General features: G+C 41.4%; 1 protein-coding gene across 1 annotated transcript; it reads right to left on the bottom strand.

The window, feature by feature from the left end:
• Window positions 1-9,634: 9,634 nt before the first annotated feature.
• Window positions 9,635-21,441, bottom strand: YTHDF1 (YTH domain family, member 1). The gene is made up of 4 exons (XM_008937912.1): window positions 21,408-21,441; window positions 19,788-19,867; window positions 14,702-16,228; window positions 9,635-10,115 (listed from the first exon to the last, which is right to left on the bottom strand). Exons 3-4 carry the CDS (start codon window positions 16,208-16,210, stop codon window positions 10,089-10,091), a joined length of 1,536 nt encoding a protein of 511 aa, XP_008936160.1. The 5' UTR covers window positions 16,211-16,228; window positions 19,788-19,867; window positions 21,408-21,441; the 3' UTR covers window positions 9,635-10,088.
• Between the last annotated feature and the right edge of the window lie 342 nt (window positions 21,442-21,783).

The raw sequence follows: 21,783 nt of genomic DNA, 5'->3' as shown, positions 1-21,783 counted from the left end.
GAAGCACCATTTGATTGAAGGGTGGTTGCATTTTGTGCAAGGAAGTGATCAAAGGTTTGCTTCTAACTGCTGAGCTTGATTTTAGCTCTTGCACATCACAAGAGGTTTGCTCCTTGCTCACTTTTCCCCAACATCATCTCTAAGTGAGTGACAATTAAATGGGACCTACAGAAGTCATCCAATGTGATGTGTCAAGTCTCTTGTATTCAGATAGGGGAAAAAAGGAAAATAAGAAAGAAAGTAGCAGCAGGGGAAAGGAGAGAGCTCTTGTAAATGGGCAAGATCCCTTTTAGAGGGCTTGCTTCAGCTTGGTCCCTCCACAAAACTCACCCCACGGGGTCCTGCAGCAAGAGAGGCTGTGGGGTGTTGATGCCAAGGCACAAGGCTGCCCAATCTAGGGGCAACCAAGTTGCCAGCTTGGAGTGCAAGGCATGAGAAATTGACACCTAAATGCTTGGAAATAAAATAAGGGGAGTGGGGACACTGGGATGGGGCAAAAGCACTGGAAAGTGCTTCTTGACCTCATAAAGGCCATCACATTACAGGTGAATTGAGGTGAAGGCCCCAGAGGTAGAAAAGCTCTTCCTGAAACAATGCCAAAAGATCTAGAGGTCCTGTAGGAAGCCACATCCCAATTAGCTCCACGCCAGCAGTGGGGTAAGTGTTACAAAGCACTTAGAAGATCAGATGCAAAAGCACAGCTTGAGTACCAGGGCCCAGAGTGGTTTTGGCTAGGAACAGTTGTGGTTCACCTGATGGAGCTCTTTGAGGCTGTGGCTGTAGAGCAGAGGAGGCAGGCAGAGCACAAGAAGGTTTGCAGCACACAGTGGACAAGGCTTGGGCAAAAGAAGCTCACGACTGAGATGGGGAGTCCCAGAATAAGTGGATGTGCTGTGGCTTAATGCTCTGGAAATTGCCCAGAACCAGAGATGCAAGCAGGGAGGTGTTCATGGAAATCTTCCCTGTCAGAAGGGAATGATTCCTGGGCTGGAGGGGCACTGCCAGCTTGGCTGGAGCAGAACAGAGCCCAGCGAGGTGGGACAGGAGCTCATTTCAGTTGTGAGCATCACCTTCCACAACCCCTCATGCCCCAAACAAAAAATTCTCTCCCTTTTTTTTCCCCCTCTCCAAACAGAGCTGTTGGAATTCTGCTTTTTTGTATTCTCTCCCTCTTTTTTCAGCTTTAATGATGTTGGCTTTGTTTGATTGGGTTTTTTTTAACAGAACCAGCACCTCCTTTCAGAACAAACAATGCCAGCAGCACGCACAGGCCCTGTGTAAATGGGGATAGAACACTTTGTAGCTGGGATCCCATCCCAGGAAGCCCAAGCACAAGCTGTGCCAGATGCTATCTGGAACTTATTCCCTCCATGCACTCATCTGGAGGTGAGGGACAGAAAGATCTCATCTTGGACCTGTTATCTTCAGCAGGAGTTCTGCAACAGATGCATATGGGAACATATTCCAGGGGATGCCATCTAAAAATACTTATCAGGGCTTTGTAACCTGAGAGCAGGGACAGAAAAGAAGGTTTCAATTTTAGTCATGATGGAGTAAAGATGAGTTTTTTAGCTGAATTCAGTGCTTGGTTGTTATACTGATGAGACAGAGTGATTCTCAGCTCTAGGTGCATCAGCTGAGAGACCCCAGCCAGAGGGGCTCTCTGCCTTCTGGAAGGCACTTCTCACTGTGGCAGCCAAAATTCAAGTTCATAAGGCTGTGAGCTACTGGTACTATGGTCTAGGGTCAACTGAAAAAACAAAACTATCAAACAAATCAGAAAAGTAAAACCTGATTGACCCTTGGAGGCTTCAGGGCAAGGGGGAATGAAACTCAGCCTGACCCCAGAGCAGCAGAGGCCACACAAGTTGTGAATCTGTTTGCCAGAGAAGGATGCAGGGCACTGAGAGGGCACCCAATGATCCTGTGACACACTCACACAATTCACTACAACCCAGCTTATTTTCACATACATTCACTTCTCAGTTCAACAGGTCTTAAGAACTCTGGGAACAATTTGCCTCCCCTCAGAGCGATCCACATGTATCTATAGGTTTAAATGAACAGAAAGGCCTTGCCCTCTCACAAACATCTCCACAAAGGCAATCCTAAACATGCAGTTGGAGCTGTGGGAAGGGTCCCAGCTCTGACTAGCTCCCTTTGGCAGCAGGATTCTTGGCAACCAGTTTGCTATTACATTTTCTCCAGCCTTGCTAACCCGGATCCTTTCCTGTGCACGAGCTGTGCTAACTCTGCAGCCCGGGGTGTAAATCCAATCACTGAAATAAGAGATTTGGGTTACAGTTCAATTAAAAAAGAAAAAATAAGCATGGGTAGGCCTGTATGGGAAGAGGAGCAGCCCTCAGTGACCCAGAACTCAGGTGTCTGAAGACAGCTTTACTACTAGAGGAAAGAAAACACCAAATAAAATCTCTTTTATAAGTGTTTTTATGTTGTTGAAGGAATTGCAGCTTCACAAACCCATTGCTTCTTTATTTAGAATAAGTCCTTCTCCAAGGACTGACTGAAAACCCATCCTGGCTGAAGTCCCCCCTCGCTGGTGGGCTGTAACCACCCACCATGGGATGGGTTTGCAGAGCATGGGCAGCATCACACCGAGCACTCCTCTGACAACAGACTCTGCAAGCTGTGAAAAAGGGGTTGGCAGCTCTGCTCCATCCCTGAAAACAGCCACTGAAACACACAGTGCCTTCCAGGGCTCCTCCTCCTTCCTCTGCTACTTTATTTCATTTTTAATCATCCCACGTTTCTCTCTGTTATCACCATTAATACTTAGAATGCATTTCCTACAAGAAACAGGGTGAGATTGCCAGCTAGTGGAAATCAGCAGCCTCTGGGGCCAATTCACCCCAGCTCAGACACAGCAGCACAGTTGCCACCTTCTCAGCTGAAAAACCAAGCACTATTTCTTATTGTTCTTCTCTTTGAAGCAATCAAATACATACATTACTGTATGTATATATATCTCTCTATATACATAATAAACACACCTATATATCTAAGAGCTACTGCTTGGTGGAAAAATCCCAGTGTTGACTCCAGAGTGTGATTTCACTGCAGAACTAAGAGCTTAGGATGTGCAGAATGTTCTTGTTCTACTGAGGACAAGAAGCGTCTTGTAGAATTAAGCCTGGGAAAGCTGCAAGACTGCCTGCATTGGAAATGATGAAATGGGATCATGAGGAAAATCCACGTTCATTATCCAGGAAGGATTAATTTCTGAATGAAAACCTGCATGTGTTCATGACTGGAAAGCACAGAAGTGCTGCTCGTGTCTCTTCACACAACACAAACACCTTTGTCTCTTCACTCACCCTCTTCCTTAGCTCTATGGGCCACTTACTTCCTAGAGCATCAGTCCATCAGGAGGAGGTGAGGAGAAATGGGCTGGGTGCTTTCTTGAGTTCTCCCACAGGTCCCAGTCCCCAGGGCAGTGACAACTTTGGGTAAGCTCCTGAGGATGGTTAATGCCTCACAACCCACTCTCATTTTACCACGAGCCTTTTCAAGTTCAACAGGAGGAACCCTCGGTGCAATTTGTGATCTGTGGGTTCACATCCTTAGTTGTATTTATTGTAATATATCACAAATAAACCCTGAAATTATTATTGTGAATTTATTAAACCCTTGAAGATCACCCCACCTGCCAGTATTTTATGAATACTCTCTTTCTAGGATGTATATTCCACTATCACATGCTTTGAAACAACCAAATTAGCAACATGCACTGTTTTCCCATCCACAGCAAGGTCAGCAAGTTAAGGAAAAATCTGAAATGGTACCTGGCTCATCACATCCCTCTTCTTCCCCATCCTGTAGTCTCCTCACACCGAGATGAACATTTCCCACAGGAGCTCATTAGTGCTGCTCTTTGCTCAGCATCAGGGAATCTTTTGGAGTTATTTTGACTCCCAGCTGGTAAAAAATTCCTTTTTGTTTCTTCTCCTGACTCTGTGCCCACCACCCCCCTCAGTTCTGAAGTGGCATTTTCAGCAAGATACAGCTTTTAGACCAAAAAAATCCCACTGTGCTCCCAACCTTGATGATGACAAATGAACTGTTACCTTACATGAACCAAGAGCAGAGCCAAGGAACAAGGCAAAACACACTCAGAGGGTACAAACAGGTTGTAACTAGGAAGTCTTGTTTCTTGTCAGAGCAAACAAGGAATTATTACAGTTTTAAGGTTCTAGTTGTAATTTCTGTTTTACAGAGGTCAAATACATAACACCAGAGCACACAAAGCAGTCTCTGTCACTTTTAAAGCACTGCACACCCACGGGAGTGATGCCACAGCCTAATACACCTCCTTCATTCCTTTTGTTCCACATTTCTCTTGGCCAATTAATGAAAAAAACATAAATCACCACAACACCAGGGCTCCAAAGAGGGAATGTTGTGAAATAAAGTACCTTAGTCAAGCAGGTCCAACACACGAAACAAGGTGTAACAAAAAAGGGGCTAAACTGAGTGCCCTGAAGGGGATGAGCATCCAGCTGCTGCACACACTGCAGCTTCAGAAGGCTACAACTTAGTATTTTGATTTAGAGAGAGCTCAATAGAATTAAGGAGCCACTTGCATAGGGACTGAAAAGGATAAAATATGAAAAAAAATCTCAACAGCTTGCCAGTGGCTCAAGCCTTCACCTTCAGCTCCCTCTGGGCTGTCACCCCCACTCTCTGCTCTACCTCAGAGCACCTAAAGGAAAGCACAAAACAGCTCCTTTAAGGACTAACTCCTGCAACCCTTAAACGGAACATTTCCAAGGACTTGTGCCGTGCCAGGAGTTTGTCACCTGCCCTGACCTGCACCTGCCTTCCAGGCTTGGTCCCATCTCAAGCCCCAGCAGCAGAAATGGGAAGGATCACAGCTTTGGTGCTTTCTGGAGCACCACAAAGCCTTTGCACAAGTGAAACATTGGAAATGAGGGCTAGAAAATTAACAGGTAGTTGCACTTCACACATTTCTAACTTTTCATGCCAGACAGCAACAAACAGCACTGCTGGATTGATGAAATAAAGTTACTACAAGCCCAAACACCCCAACACCTCACCCTTTGACAGGAAGCTCAGCTGATTTAGAAGAGACCCAAAGCCTCTGCTGACAGTTTTTGAGGTAACAAAACCACTGGTTCTTTACAGACCTCTGCAGAATTCCTCCCCCTAAAAAAAACATACTATCAACAGTCAACTAACTGTAGTCTGTCAACATTTTGCAAATCTATACAAAACAGAATGATATTAGAAAAGAATTTCTATACACACCAACCAGAGAAGGAAGCCAAACAGTCTCCATAAATCCCCAGACATACCAAAATTCACTCTTCCTTGAGCACGTTGAGTATCCAGAAGTTTCACCCCAAAGGGGATGAAAAGGAAAGCACTCCACCAGCAAGCCTGACTTCAGACTGGGTAACCCTGAGCTCCTACCCAGGGTGTGCACGGCCTCTCATTAGAATCTCCAGCCAGGAGCAGACCCTGACCTGCTCTGCTGCTTCGTTAGCCTAACGACACCCACCTCCTGCAGCCTGGCATCAGAAGCAGGGAAACACTGTGCCAGCAAAGTGGGTTCAGCTGCAAGAATCCTTAAGGTTGAAGACAATTCTAAGCTCATCAGGTTCCACCATGAACCCAACACTCCCATGACCACTAAAAGATGTCCTGAAGTGTCACATCTGCATGTTTTTCTGAACCTCTCCAGGGCTGGGGACTCCACCACCTCCCTGGGCAGCCTGGGCCAAGGCCTCACCACTCTGCCAGGAGAGAAATTCTGCCTAACATCCAACCTAACCCTTCCCTGGAGCAACTGAACCCCATTTCTTCTCCTCCTATTGCTAGTTACTGGGAGAGGAATGGTATGTTGGGAGAATTGGCACATTCCCATTCTCTCCCATCAGTGTTTCCAGCTAATTACAACATGTTGTTACAGCAGCAAGAACACTCCCTATGTCCCTGGTTTGTAACTTCTCAGGAGGGTTTGTAGAGCTCTCCTAGAGGTGATCAAAACCCAGCTGGCTGAAGTTACCCTCTGTGGATGCACAGGAGCAGGGCACAGAAATCCAACCTGTGCTGCAGTTTGCAGTGATGCTGTCAAGGGGAACAGAGCAGTGTAGCAACAGTTCAACAGAGGGGCTACACAGAAGGTACAACCAGTGAAAAAAACCTCACTGGTAATATCTGTATAGATTAATAAATCACCTACTGATAAAATTGGCTTTCTCCTTATTCTCACCCCACAGAACAGGGAGGGGGAATCCAGAAGGTTGCTTGTGCTCTGTGCTACTGCCCAACTCATTGCATTAATCCTCTAAAAACACCTGGAAAATTCAGATTTGGCCAAATTATTACTCACACCTCTTTCACACTGTCCTCACTATTACAACTGGAGCAAAACACCAGATCCTGCTGATTTAGCAGCAGTTGGACAACATTAGAGATGCATCTGGTGAAGACTTCACCAACTGTCTGTTGTCATGGTTACATCCCAGGTAAAAATAATTTCTTGAATAACTTATAAACAGACAGATGGTGTGAAACCTCCCACACTCTCCAAATCAAAGCAGATTCAGTAAAAGACAGTGCAGATGTCAGTTCTGTGAAGTCCTGCGTGGTGAAGAGTGTCTCCAAGGGCAGGAATGTGAATAAAAAGGATGCTAGAGGAAGCAAATAGCTGCTAGAGAAGCCAAGTCAGCACTCTTTTAGGCAGGATTTCCCAAGGGATTACAAAGATGCCTTGAAATTAGGATCCTACATATAATAAGGTTTCGAATCCAGCGTCATAAGAGGGAACAGAAGCTGTTCTTGTAAATCCTAAATCCCTGCCCTGCTTAGAATCTTGGTAGGGAATGAAAAATCTCAGACTGTCATCCCATCCTGCATGCAATGCATCGTTTGTGTGTGACGTGCAAGGCCATTTTAAAGGCTTTTTTTCCCAGCCTGAGTTTTCAGAAGACAGCCCCCGTGGGGCTGAATCACATCCCTCGTGAAATCCCAAAACCTCCCCCTGCCAAGCCACGCCCCAGTGAAGTCATTTCAACACTTCCAGTCCCTTGCAGAATGGGCTGGACAAGAGCTGTTCTTGGGCAGCATCACAGATTCCAGTTAAAAACCTGCCCCAGCCCCCAGAACAGCCAACAGCTTTCTCCTAAAACGAGCAGGTGCTGAGCACTGTTGGTAGAAAAAGCCAAAGCTTCTTCCAAATGAAACAGATTGATAGGATTCAGTCACTGAGACCAGAAAAGGAGATCAAAACCTACTTTTATTGAAGAGGTTATTTACTTGTTATTAAAGAGGAGAAGCAAAGACATGTTCTGTCACAACTTGTCTGTGCTCTCTTGTCCACTGTGGTCGCTCTAACACTAAAAATTAAATACTATTTTTTTTTTTCACTGAGATCTCACTAATATATTTGAGTCAAACCCTTAATATCTTTAAGCTCTCCAAGCAAAAATCAAGTATTTTATGAAGGAACACTCACAACTTTCAATCTAAACAGTCCTTTAAAGGGTGAAAGGAAAGAAAAAAAAATGAAGATTTCAAATTTTACATCCCCTCTTTCCATCTTCCAAGAATGAGTGAGGTGGAAACCAAAGTCTGTCCATTTATGACCACGTGTTAAGGCAGAGCAGGAATCTTGAACGTGGGGTTGTTTATTTTTGTCTGCCTGTTTCTGTCTTTACATCTCAGGGTAGATTTAACTCAATCCATTTTCTCTACAAGCTCAAGTCACTTCAAATCATCCTTCACAGCAACAAACACCATCTCCATAAAGATGAAGTATTCAGTGCTATTACTTCTGGTGTGACTTCTGCCAAATGAAGATGTTTTTTCCCCCCTAATGATGTAACATTCACAGTTTCCAAGCAGTAAAATTTTCTCCCCACTTCACTCGGGACTTTAAGAAATCTCCACACGTTGAAGGTGTTTGGGATTTTTTTCTGCTACCCACAAAGCCAGAGAGCAGGTTGAAACACATCCTAACTTTTCCTAACAGTACAGTCAAACCGGTTTCAGCCAAAGCCTTGCAATTTGTTGGGGTTTTATTTGGTTGGGTTGGGGGTTTTTCTTGTTTGTTTGGTTGTTTTTTTAACATTTAGCTGAAGTCTACAGTTATACCACAGCAAATGTTTTCTTTTGGGTTTTCTTTTTCAGATCTAAAGAAATAAGAGCTGTGTCACTAACTTTTCTCTTCAGGGTCCAGATGGAGCTGAATTCTTTTTGGCTCTGGAATCACCTGTTGCAAGTCTCCTGCTACAACGACTCAAACTCACAGCAGGTGCTTCTATTAGACAGCAACATGTTTATAAATCACAGTGTTGCTTCAAAAAGCCAGCTAAAAAAAGCCACCAAGTCAAATTACTGATGTCAGACACACAGGTAGTTCTTTTGGGGAATGGGAACATTCTGCAGAGGACATCTGAGCTGCTCTGAGTCCTGTGAAACCCTCCTGCAACCATCTGAGTTACTCACTCAAAACCCTCCTCACATGAGAATTAACCCAGGAGTCAGCATAAAGGGTGATTATAACATGAGAAGACAACTGAAAGCAGGGGGGAAAAAAAAATGAAAATGACATCAAACTTGCTAAATATGTATTGTTTATTAAGGCTTGTATTCTCCTAGAGGAAAAAGTTAATCTGATGCTGTCCATTACCCCTTACAGGCAGTAACAGTCCAGAGACAGAGTTATACGTTCTAAATACAAGTCTAAGTGATACAGATTAAACTTTATTTAAATTGGAGGTCCTTTTGGAGTAAATAGTATTCAGAAGATACTTGCTAATATAGTAAAAGATCCTCTACAATAAACACGTGCAGATTCAGTGTGCTAGAGCAGCGGACATGAGCACCATTTCCATGCTTAATTGGAACTCCAGTTGGTGACAGGTTCTCCGACGGTCCCCTCACTCCACAAAAACAGGACAGCAAATTCAGTTTCATAAAACAGGTTTGTTTTGTTTTTTACTCATCCAACAGAAAAAAAATAATATTAGACATACACACTGTCAATTTTAAACATCTGAGGCATAATCCATCATATTATCCGTACTATTAGTTCCTACGTTAAAGCTCAGCATTATTGGTATAAAAACTTTAAATGGCATTAGGATTTGGGGGAGGGGGGGAGTAATGAAGGGAAGGATTAAAAATGATCTGCAATTAACTAATAACACCTGAAAGCTGAAACAGCTTTAAACACGTTGTCCAAAACCCCTGCAATGTTGATAGCATCACATTATTATTGAATTAAGCTACAAAAAACCGTCAAGCAGAATTCTGGCCTGGCTCCCCCCCCCCAGCAGGACGTGGGGTAACAAATGCACACTGCAGCACTGGCTAACAGAATGGGAAAGGGAAAGAGGTTTGGTTGGTTTTTTGTTCCAGAGAAACAATTTCACTGACAATTTGATTTGCTACTAGACAGAAAAAAAACCCAACGTGGAGCGTTAGCGATTTTAAGGAGTGTAATTGTACAGAGAAAGAAAGAGGCAGAGCAGCTGCACAAGGGGATCAGAAACTTCCTGGGGTGGTTTGGGGTTTTTTTTTTATTTTCCATTTCAAAATTCTGAAGTGCAGTACCTTAAAGAGTTTCTTTTTAAATGACAAAAATGAAGGCATGGAGAAAAAGGGCTCGGGAAGGAGGAAAAAGGAAGATTTGTGATGTGTTCTCTGTGTCTGGCTAGGAACGTAATTTGTGCCAAAACAAAGTCTTTGGGAAGCACTGACACTTTAGTATGCTCACGTTTAGGTCCACAGTAGGTTAATAGAACTGTTTATCAACTTAAAAAATAAAAACAGACACGCTTTTATTAATGATCTCTACAGAATTTTACAAAGCAAAAAAAAAAAAGATACAAATTAATGCAGATCCACTTGGGCAAAAATAAAACTACAAGGTACTTAAAGATGCGACAACTTAATTTCCCCTGCACGAGAAGATACATTGGAGCTGAAAGCTTTAGTTTGTCCTGATGCCAGGATACAGCACCAGCAGACTTAAATTTTGTTTCTCATGGTCGAATTTAATATCAGTTCTAGTATATATATCAAACTGTTTATGTTTATTCTTATTGTTTGTTTCGATTCTGACGTTCCTGCAATGAGAAGAAAGTTGAAAGTTAGGATTTTAGGCACGTGAACAAGCAAAAAGTTTTGTTTTTTTTAACAGCATGTGATCCCAGATAATTACACACTTTGTTAAAAATACACCGTATATCTACCTGACAAGTCCAGGGACTTGGTAACTTCCCAGTGAGTGCAGTGACAAGTGGAAGAGCTGAAGGAATATCTGCACTGGATCAAACTGGGAGCAGTGATGGTCACAGCAAGAGAAGTGGGGAACATCAACACTCCTAACAGCAACAGGACCTGCAGCCTTCTGCTTCCTGCATTGTTTTAGCTACTGCAGTAGTGGCACAGCCAACACACAAGTGGAAGAGATTGTAGATCGGTGAACTCCACAGAACTGGCATAATTTTGAAGCAGTTGGCTTTGGAGTTGAGTCACATTCAATAGAAGTAAGGAGTTGAGCTCTCTAGACAGTCTGTTCCTAATGCTTCCTGTCTGCTCAACCCTTCTGGGAGTTGAAATATTTGACAAAGCAAAAACCAAGTCTGGTATAAATTCTTAATCTACAACTTAGAACTTAAGTAAAAGATGGCAAAACTTTTACCAAATCAGCAAACCAGAACACGTAAAGTGGCATAATTTATTTTAAAAATCTATATACCTTCTACCCTTTAACTGCTAACTTATGATGAACTGTCAATGACAGTAATTTCTCAGTGGCAGAGTATCAGAGCATAAGAGGTGTTCCATGTTCCCAATAAAAATAGCTGATGGCTGCCTGACACTTCAAACAAAAGGTAGTTAGAAAGAATCTAAACCTGAATCACATCAATGCCATTTTCAGGCTTCCTAAAAAGTGATTTTTCCAGCTTACTTCCATTTCTAAGGTGGCAACTCCCCTTCACAGCCCTACCATGCTCATCAACCTGTTCCTTCCCATCACCACCTTATATAACTTCAGTTTTCTGACCCTCATAATTCCACTTTCTTTACAAAAACAAGCTATCAAGTTTTCCATTCTCAGGGACTAGTCCCATGTAACTATGTGGTGGGTTAACACCCGTGCTTATGGCATTCAAAACTCAGCTCAGGCTTTATCATCGACTAAAAAAAGCTACTTATTGAGCAAGCTATTGAGCAGTTCCTCCCACCTTGCTGCTCCCTTTGGCCTCTTGGGTGCTAATCTGAGTCTTCCTGTAACAAAGTGTCTGAAACCAGATCAATTGATGGGGAGGAAACTGATGTAACAACTCTGTGCTCTTGAGCGTGGTTGCTTTCCAGAAGCTCTAAGTCAAAATCTCTTCCTTACTGCTACTTAGCACTACTGTAAGCAACAAGCAGCAGGTTTGTAAGGAACTAGCAAAGCTTCACTCATTTTGGTTCTGAAGATCCATCCAGAACCTTCATAGTTTCTTTCCTCCAGGGGAATTCTCTGGTATTGCCTAGGGGAGCTCCTGTTGCACAGTTCTCCTTCGTGGCATTTATATAGATAGTCTTTGGTCATGAGAAAAACACATTTTTACAAAACCTGCACAAACTTCTCTTCTGGAGAGGCTCATCCCTGTCAAATTTCTGTTCCCTTCACCTCAGCCTGAAGGAGCTGTCAGCCTTCCTACTAAACTTTATTTGGTAAGGTCAGTGGGATGAAAGTGTTCACCTTCTGACACAAAAAATACACGTTTTCTTTCTATCAGGAAACATAAATAGTATTCATTGTGTCCATCCTAAAATAGAAGTGTTCTTTAACTACAGCTCTGGAGGAAGGACAATATTCCATCCTTTAGAAATCCTGTACCAGTGAGGGTGCTCCCAGAAAGCAGAGTGAACAGAGATACACAACACTAGAAGAAAAGGAGTATTTTTAAGTGCCAGCATGAACAAGTTAACACTCTGCAATATTTAACCACTCTAAAGGAGAAACCATAACCCTGGTGATTCGAGGGCTTTCCCAGCCAGGACTATGCACACAAGGCAGCCCTTGGCATCAGCCCTGACACACATCAGGGGTGACAGCCCAGCAGTCCTGGCCAGCAGCTAAGACCATCTAGTTAAACACAGATCTATGAGGACAAGCTGCTGACAGCAGATCAACCCATCTGGCCTATCACAAGATGTAAACAAATACCCAAATCTTCAACAAGTTTATTTTCTCTACAAGATTTTACCGCTTCAGAAGACAATTTTGTTAAGGCTACATGAAGTTATTCCCTACTAAACGTTTGTGTAGAAATGAAATTAAAGAATTCAAGCCTTCCATGGGCAGATTTTAAAGAATTCTGGCTCCTTACAATCACAACAGTGGTGAAATGGAAACAAAATTTCAACAAGTAATTTTACTGCTAAACAAAGTACAATGAATAAAATCCACAGACATGAGAACGAGTTAAAATGGCACACACACAACAAACCATCTGAAAATGTCCATGAGGACCTAAGACAGCTGGCAATACAATTGTTCAAAATTTATTGTCACAGGAGGGTTAACTTTGCATAACTTTGGAGGGCTCCAACTTCAATAGCACAAACTTCTCAACTCTAAGAAGTTTAAGTGAGTGCATATCCTGCAAAGAAACACTTCTAGTAATCAGCTGGACGTGGAAAATTCATTTAGTCAGTGAAGGGAACAGTATTAATTTTCCAGACAATAGTTTTACAGTATGCAACCTGACAAGCAGCATCTTGTTTTTCATTCCCTCACAGTGGATCTGTTTTACCTCTCTAGCACCATTACCCTCCTCAGAGCCCTTCAATTGCCTGCATATCATCCTGTTTTCCAAGCTAGTCAGCAGAATTGAAGAAATGTTTAAACTCAGACTTCAGGGTTTATATCTGAACGCGTCATACAAGCTACAGGCTCAGTTTTAAATGAAGCAGGGAAAAAGAAAGCAGTATTTTGAAAAACTGATCCTTTTATAAAGCAGTGAGCTGGGTAAGATTATTGTATCAGCATTTGAACTGAAGGTGGGCAACAGCTGGGGACGTTAAAACAACCCAAAGTGGGATCAGCCCAGTAGCTGAACATCAGCCCCCTGAGCTCCATGGTGTGGGGAGGCAGCCAGGGATCTTCCCAGGCCAGTGAGCCAACTGCTCGAGATCTCCCATCACCTTCCCAGTACTCTCACTCCTTAAACACATACATAATTCTCCCCTCCAGACTTGGCAGCAAAACACAGGGAGGTTTAGCATTAAAAAGCCCAAACAGTGACTCCCCCATACACCATGAACACTGGACAAAGCAAGCCAGGCCTTCTGACTTATTCAAGGTTCTCTCCTACACAAGGGAACCCCTCTTCTCAACATACAGGTTGAACTAAATATTGTCCTGCTAATTGTTTACTGAAGGAAGGAAGTGTTGGAGTAAAGGCTTTTAGGTTTTAGCTTGTGGAAGCCCACAGGGAGTACACCAGAAAAAAAAAAAAACACCTTCAAACCTGAAGCTCCCTTCCCTTGCTGTGCTGAGCTACACTGTGCACATTGTTTCTTACAGCTAGGAAAAGTCAAGCTAAAAAGTTCTCAAGACACTGATCTCCTCTTCTCTTGTAATTTAAGAGTACATTCAATGGAGACAGTTTAAAACAATTTTATCTGCACTTTTAAATGGCAGTAAAACCCTTAAAATAGCAACCTGAACTTAAGCTCCACAACATCCAAAAACGTTTTGAAGCAAGTGTGAGCTGTGCTAAGCTGGCCTCTCAAATGAATGCTTTATTTCAAATGCTATTCCAAGGAGTCTATGAACATTAACAACGTGAAGCAGCTTTAAGTGCTACTTAGCCAGTAACTACACACCCCAACACCTACTCTTCTGTCAGGGCATTGCTTCCAGGCTGCCTAGAGAAAGGCATTCTGGAAACTGAGGTCATGGGCTGTACAGGGACAGATGCCTCTTCCAGCATTTAAGAGCTATGAAAGCTCTTAAGCTTTTAAATTAAGATGTTACTACACTTTCCCAGTTACTGCCTAAACTTCTCTTACTCCATCTTCCCTCAAAACTTCTTGTCAAGAATTAGCAGACAGATTAGACCTGGGAACTGAAAGCCTTTATTTACTCAAATAACAATACACAACAGCAGAAACACCACCTTTCTAGCACTATTCCAGTAATTTTATGCAACTCTTTTCTTTTCCAGGGACCAGCTGAACAAACAAGATCTGGCTTCTAGCTCTGAAAGGTGATTTAGAAGTTTCAAATGCCAATACAAACATAAATTTTGATAGCCCAGCTCCAGTCTGTGTTAAAACCCCTCCTATTTAAGGCAAAAAACTTAAGCTGCAATCACTTTGCAAAATCCAATTCTGAAACAGAAACTGTTTTCCAGTTTATTAACCACTTTAAGATAAAAAAATAAATCCAACTCCAAAAAACTGGACGTAATGTCCTTTGCCTGCATCACTGCTTAGCCTTCTGCTTTGAAACTCATCAGCTAGGAAATTACCACAAATAAGCATCGGCGTGTTTGTTTTTTTGTGCTGCTAAACACACATAAAACCATCAAGCTGAGATGCATTGAAAACATTACAAATTCCTACTTACATTTTTTTCCACCATAGCAGCCTTCACATTTCATTTTCCCCATATCTGTGTATAAAATAAATGTTTTAATAAGTTTACCTTCCGCACCACCTCCTCCTCTTCCTGGCGCTTCTCATAATGAGAAAAGTCATCAAAGATGGAGGTCGTGTGCTTGTAAGTAGCAATAATTTTAAGCACTTGTTTTGCTTTTTCTAAGGGCACCTCCTGTGTATCCCGGGAGTTTGTAACGGGTTTGTTGTCATTGTTCTCCAGCCTGATGTGTCGGAGCTGGTTGTTGGGCACATCCTTCACAAAGATCCACTTGACATCAAATTTCCCCTTCCACTTGTCCTGAGACCAGACACCTGCACTGGTGCCGTAGTCCACAGGCGATTTCATCTCTGCCACTCCACAGAAGTGTCCACTGCCGTTGACACTGAACAGCAGGTAGACTGGGCCCTTGCTGTTCATGGACCGAAACGCACCGTCCAGGCGTTTGTTGCCGTGTTCTGTACTACACCAAATAGAATACTTAATGGAACGATGAATATCATCCTCGGAATAGCTCTTGATGATGAACACGCGTCCGTTTTTAAGGTTCCACTCAAAATCTTTAGGGTTATAGCTGTGAGCAGCTTTCAGTTTTTCAAGGACGGGATGGGACTCGCCACTGGGCAGGGGGTTAGGCTGGGTACTGCCAGCCGAGCTGGTGTCGTTACCAGTCCCCCCGCTTTGGCCAAAAGCTGCGTTCCTGTTGCGAGGCGCTACCCAGCGGTTTTGGGGTGGCTGCTGAGGGGTCTGATACTGTGGCTGAGTCAATGGAGGAGGCTGAGCTGGAACAGGCTGAACGATTTGTTGCTGTGGCTGTGGAACAGACTGAGGAGAAGGTATCTGTTGAGGGGCAGGAACCTTTGCCACAGGACCCTTATTGTCCCAAGTACCTATGTCCATATTATGCTTTATAGGTGGAGGAGGTAACGCTCCCCCGATTACAGGTCCAGTTTTTGTTTTCATTTTAGGCTGTGGCTTTGCAGGCTTGCTGGCTATTGCAGCCCAGGAGGTTGGTTTAGATACTGGCAAGTTTACATTAGGTCCACCGTTACCAGACAGAGCACCTGTCATCCCAGCACTGTTGACAACAGAACCTACTGTTTTCACCCCCGAAGTTGTAACATCTCCACCAATCTTGAGTCCAACCATCCCCTGCTCGATACTGTTCATTCCAGGAGCTTTATTTAAGGTGTCGTTATGAAATCCTGTTTGTCCATCCACAATGGTACCACCCAGGGAACTGGGCGGGTAGCTGTAACTGCTCCCATATGCTGAGCTCTGGGTCTGCTGTCCTTGGGATCCGCTTGTTCCCCACGCTGAGAAGGCAGGATTTTCAGGGAAGAAGTTAAACCGGTGTTGATAGATATTATTTCCCAGACCCCCAGGCTGTCCAAAAACAGCATCGTGCATAAAATGATGATCTCCGTTACTGAGCTGTCCATAGGTGGTGAGATATGGGATAGGAGGATCTCCTCCTGTAGACCAGGGTGCTTCACTGAGAGAATAGGGGAAGCCAATAGATGGTGGATAGTAACTGGACAGGTAAGGATCAGTCATTGATGGATAGCTACTGTTCTGTTAAAGAAAAAACAAAAGAAGAAAGGTAAACCCCCTTCATTTATAAATAGCCACAAGACTGTTCATCACCAAATAGGAGAGAACGATAGAGACACGGTAATTCAGGTTCTAAAATAAGCTCTTGGTTCACACTCCAGTAAAGATTCAGGGCTAAAATGAAATCACTGAGCATTTAAAATACAGCCCTGGACTAGGGGCTCATAAGGTTAGTACATGAGACTTTGAGACCATGTGCATTTAGTTATATTAATATAGGCATTTAGTGGCTTCTTCTAGTACCAGCTAATCTATCAATACCCCTAAATATTCAAGGGACTTCTATAAGGATGTATTTGTCTCTCTCAGAGCTGAGGATATTTAGCATTTCTAGGTTGCTACATGGGAGAAGTTCAAGATTAAATTACTTTAATATGATGACATGTAACAGAGAACACGATGAGCCCTCCCTCTGAAATTCCAGCTTTTCCTCCCTTTCAACTGCCCAGGCTCAGAAGTCTTTCCTTCCACTCTAAATCTTCTGTTGACACCTGATTTGGAAGCATTCTGTGTATTTCTTATAATCAACACGAAAGAATAAACACAAAATATGCTAAAAGAGGTTTTACTCCTCCTTCAATAAACTCAAAGTGTACGTATTGGAGACCTTCCAAACTGATGACTGTAATTACCAGCAAGGGGGAGGGAAGGTCAACATCTCCTGTTAATGAGTCAAACAGCAGCCAGCCTTTCCTTACTCATGGAGAAAGATTATTTTCCGAAAAGGAACTAAGATTTCTTTCAACCTTCAAAAAAATAAAAATGTATCTGCAAAATCAGCAAAACTGCACTACAACTTCAGTAATTTTACAAAAAAATCAATTACTTCTCAGCTCATTCAATAAATGGAGTTAAAAAAAGTAATACCAGTAAAAAAATAAAAGGTAATACCCAACTGATAGAGCAATTTTTACTGCTCATTTTTCAGTGACTCCCTTCCATGACACCCCAAAGCCAGAGAAATTCAACATTCTTACATTCCATATACAGAGTGACATCAGAAAATGACTCCAAGACTTAGAGACAGTGCTGCAAACACTTGAGATTTAAACAGCCTAAATCCAGCATTGTTGATTCAAGAGAAATAAATCTCTGACACTGCTCAAGCTGCTTTTATTTACATGCAAATGCTGTCATTAACAAGAGGTACACAATCCACCTTCCTAGGAGAAGATCCTCTAAAATGCAAATTTTCTAAGACTCCCAAGCTAAAATAATCAATACTTAGGATATGAAAATGCTGTGTATTATGTTTTAAAGTATTCATATTAAAACCAAATGCAGATGAAAGGGAGGAGACTTAATATCTCTGAAGAACTATTTACATTCATATATTCTACAGATTTAGAATTTGCCAAAACCAAAAAGAATAAGCCCAGGGAAAGCAGGTGTTTCGCCCTAAAATTTCTGCTAAAGGATTCTAGACAATTCCTGAGACTGTTCCCTCCCATCACACCGCCTGTAAAGTTTCCAGAAGGATTCTAACAAGATTAAAGTTTCAGCAGACATCTTGGTTCTGGATGACATGACATGGGGGATGCCTTTCTTGCCTGGAGTATAACTTTTTGAGTACTTCACTCAATTCCCTTTGCACTTAAAAACCCTTTTAGTGTGGTTTATAACAAAAAGCTATCTCCTCTCAAATCTGACCTGTGTTAACCACTGCTACTTGGGTACCACCACCTTTAAGTACTACCACTACTTAGGAGATTTCAAAAGAAAGATGGAAGACAATTATAGTTTATTTGATTACATAACAAGCTCAATACTTATTTTGAAGAATAATTTGTATTTTTAAAGACAAAATTAACACCATATTACCAACCTCTATTTGATCTTTGGTGTCAAATATATTGTTGTGTCAGCTGGGGTTTGAATTTCTTAAGTATCTTTAATTTATGAAGGTTTTTTTTAAATACCCAGTTGGTTTCAAATCTTTTTTTGTAAGTCACTTGTATTTTACAGTAATTTCAAAGGGCTGAATAAATCTGAGTAACTAGATAATAAGGCTTTGTTCAGAAAGATGGTTGTCCTCAGTACAAAATCTCAGAGTTCTAATTAACACTACTGTCACTTTCCACTTAAAACTGTCAGACGACCTACACAATTGTTTCTTGCAGCATTCTCTTCTTGTACCAATTTCTTGCTGCAGCATAAATAAATTAGTCACACTTTCATGTAAGAAATCCTTATTAGCATTATGGAAATGTTAATAGTCATAGCAGTTTTTCCATTTAAACCTAATAATTTGGCTTGTTGACAGCTAAGACAAATTTCCTAGGATTAAACTATAATAGGTGGTTCTACAATTGTAATATATGAAGTATAATATTCAGTATATTACACATCAGAGAGCATGTTGTGGTTTTAAGTAGTTAAAAATCACATAAAAACGTGATGAAGTAGAATTTCAAAAAATGAAAGGTGAAAATCTCAATTTTGTTCAAAACTAATTCTGCACCACAGAAGAAAATTTTACTTCTTTCTTTCCCTGTAAGTTTCCTGCTCTTATACCCTCTACAGAACCTGAATTCCAGAGAAAATGGAACATTTCCCATGAAATCAGTTTAACTTTGTATAACCCAGAGAAGAGGTCTATATGCTTTTTTTTTTTTAAGCACATAGAATAATTTTCTTTTGGAAGGGCAGTGATGTCACCAAGATTAACAGCAGTATCTATCAACCTCAGACTGAACTCTGAATTTCCCTTTTAAAATGGAACACTTGGACTTTCTGTCAAGAAATAATGTACCTCTGGTAGGTCTCTCTCTGAAGACAGTATTTGGTACTTAGGAAAGAGAACTTTGGGCATCTCTTGTTTCTGTACAATTTGTCCACTTTAAAGACTTGAATGTTATATCAACAGTCACTTCAATTACAAGATATTCTCAAATGGAATGAAATTTCAGTCAAGGATGTTGATTTAATGTCCATTATAATGAACTGGATTATACTGCCAGTTTCCATGACAGTTTCTTACTCTTAAAATAACTCTTTAATTCTTAAGGTATTTCAGAGGAGATGAAAGAGCAGCACTACTTGCTGAAGTGTAGTGGGACACAAAAAGCAAGTGGGACAATCCTACAAGACAACCAGAAAGCATCAAAACCTGCTCTAGCTGCAGATGTCCCTGCTCATTGCAGGGGGGGTTGGACTAGGTGATCTTTAAAAGTCTCTTCCAAACTAAAAAGTTCTATGATTCCATGAAAACCAAATTTCAACTGTGACAGTGTCACAGTCCAACCATATCCACAACCTGCAACTTGAGGAGCCATCAGCAGACCCTACTTGGAGCATTAACTTCATTTTCACTCGTGGCCATCCAGATATGGGCAGCAATATTAGCTTTGAGGCACAAATGCTAGTTGTATTACCAAGAAACACAATATGCTTGCCATTTCTTTTTCCATTTCTATTTAAGGAATTTGCTCCCTCAACACAATCCTTTGAATTGAGTGCCAACAGCATGGCTAAGAGAGAGGGGAAAAAAAAACACAACCAAAGTTAAAAATACACTAACCTGATTTGACTGCCCAGAAAGGTAAGGTTCAAAATCGTTGTCATGAACTGTATCCTTCTGATGTAATGAACCATTTTGTACTAGAAGGGAAAGGTTACAACAGGTTATAATAATGCTTAGGAGCACTGCAATAAGGAGTTCCACCTTATTATTTTATGTTATTTATAACATAATAGCCTTACTTTATGAAAAGTTGTATTTCTTCTTCACAGCATGAGGACTTAGAAAAAGACTAAGAGGTGACGTTTTAAAAAAGATATTTCTCTTTCCATTATTGATTATAGAACTAAATTTGAGTAAATTTCAAAGAATTTCTACAGTAGAGAGTGAGCAGACAGCTCGTGTGAATTAGCCCTGACCAAAACCCCAATTACTTAAAAATGTATTGTGAAAAATATTGGGAAACAACATCTATTGTTCCCAGTCCATAATTAGAAGTCTCAGGAACTAATTCACAGTTCTCCTTGCACATGTTATTTGCTGCTTAAGTTGGTTCAAATAAGACAAGGTGAGGTTACCTTTAATTATGACATAATGACTGTAAAGTGCCTTGATATACTGACATTTTCAGGAAAGTTTAATTTTTTCTCACATACAAATTGCAGGTATCTGTCATAACCAAAGGTCTATTTCAGCAGAAATTAATGTATCAGAAGCATTCAAAACCCATTATTGAAAAAATATAAAAAACTAATTAGGTCACTCAATTTCCTTGGTTTTTTTTAAATTTTAAAAAAAATCAGCAACCACTCAAAAAAAAAAAGAATTTAAGGGAACATTATGTGACAGTTCCTTTATTTACTCACTTCATAGAACAGCTAAAGTCAACTACAAGTAACACTACACCAAATAGGATGTTTAGCAAAGAAGTCTGGATATTTACCAGACTATATCTGCAAAGTTTGTCAGGGAGAGTAGATGAAAAAGGAGTATTTACAAACACAGGGAATAGTGCCAAAGCTTCCCTAACTAGGAGATGGATTTTTAAAGCACATTAGGATAGATTAAAGACCATTTATGAGCTGAATATTGTTATTTTCTGAGGGTAAACAGTTACACACTTCTCAGCAATCACAGTAAAATCAAGGTATTTTCCTAGATGACTTGTTATTAAATTTAATTTCAAATTAAGCACGGGAGTTATCATAAAAAGCTTGTTATCTCACATGAAGCTAACCATTGTTTACTTGAAACACCTTAAATAATTAAGTTTGTAGGCTTATATATGACTGTTAGCATCTACACGAGTCAAAAGCAGCCCAGCAATACAATTATATTCATACAGCAGAAAAAAGCCTATGCAAAAATATGTATAAATATACATTGAATAGACATATACTTGTCACTTTATGTTAAAAACAGCTTTATTTTAAGAACTGAAGATTGTAATTATGTTTAGTACTGACACAGTCCTTCACGCTGTAAACTGAGCAGCATCAAGCAGGATGCAAGCAAGATGTATGAATAACAGTTTATGTTATTTTTGAAACACAGCATAGCTCCCCTTGTTCTAGATGTTATCTCTAGGGACTAAGAGCAACATCTTTCTGCTCCGCTACAGATACCCGTTCGTCTGTTACGGTAACAAGTTAAACGATCAGATCTCAGCATGATCCTCACCTTTATTATCCTGTCCTTTCGGTCTCTGGGAAGCGACGGCCCACGATCGGTTAAAAGAAAAGGGGGAAAAAAAAGAAAAGAGGAGAAATAAAGTTAATTTTAGGAAGACGCTTATGTTGTCACTGCAAAACACTCAGCTTGTGAAGGCGGGTAAGAGGCTCATTAAAATGGCTAACAACGTGTGAGGATTTGTTTAAAGTGGGGTTGAGGAGCGTGTCTCACGTCTCATTCAGCACCGGCCTGCCTTCGAAATGGCCACGGCTCTCCAAAGGCAGCGGCAACGTGCTGCGCCCAGGGGGGAAGTTAACCCGAAAGATTAAGCTGCAAAGAAGCTGGGAAGGAAACGGGGGGGAAAAAAAGAACCCAACCCTCCCGG

Source organism: Merops nubicus, unplaced genomic scaffold (assembly GCF_000691845.1).
Source record: "Merops nubicus isolate BGI_N331 unplaced genomic scaffold, ASM69184v1 scaffold17833, whole genome shotgun sequence".
Lineage (NCBI taxonomy): Eukaryota > Metazoa > Chordata > Aves > Coraciiformes > Meropidae > Merops > Merops nubicus.
Note: the sequence above shows the minus strand (reverse complement) of the source record. Positions and strands in the feature narration are given on the sequence as shown.

Excerpts from the sequence above, each read along its gene's own strand:
- YTHDF1 (XM_008937912.1), bottom strand. The coding sequence starts at position 16,210 with ATGACTGATCCTTACCTGTCCAGTTACTATCCACCATCTATTGGCTTC. Across the intron at positions 10,116-14,701 it reads AGGAGGAGGTGGTGCGGAAG|GAACGTCAGAATCGAAACAA; the intron begins GTAAACTTATTA and ends TTCTCATTGCAG.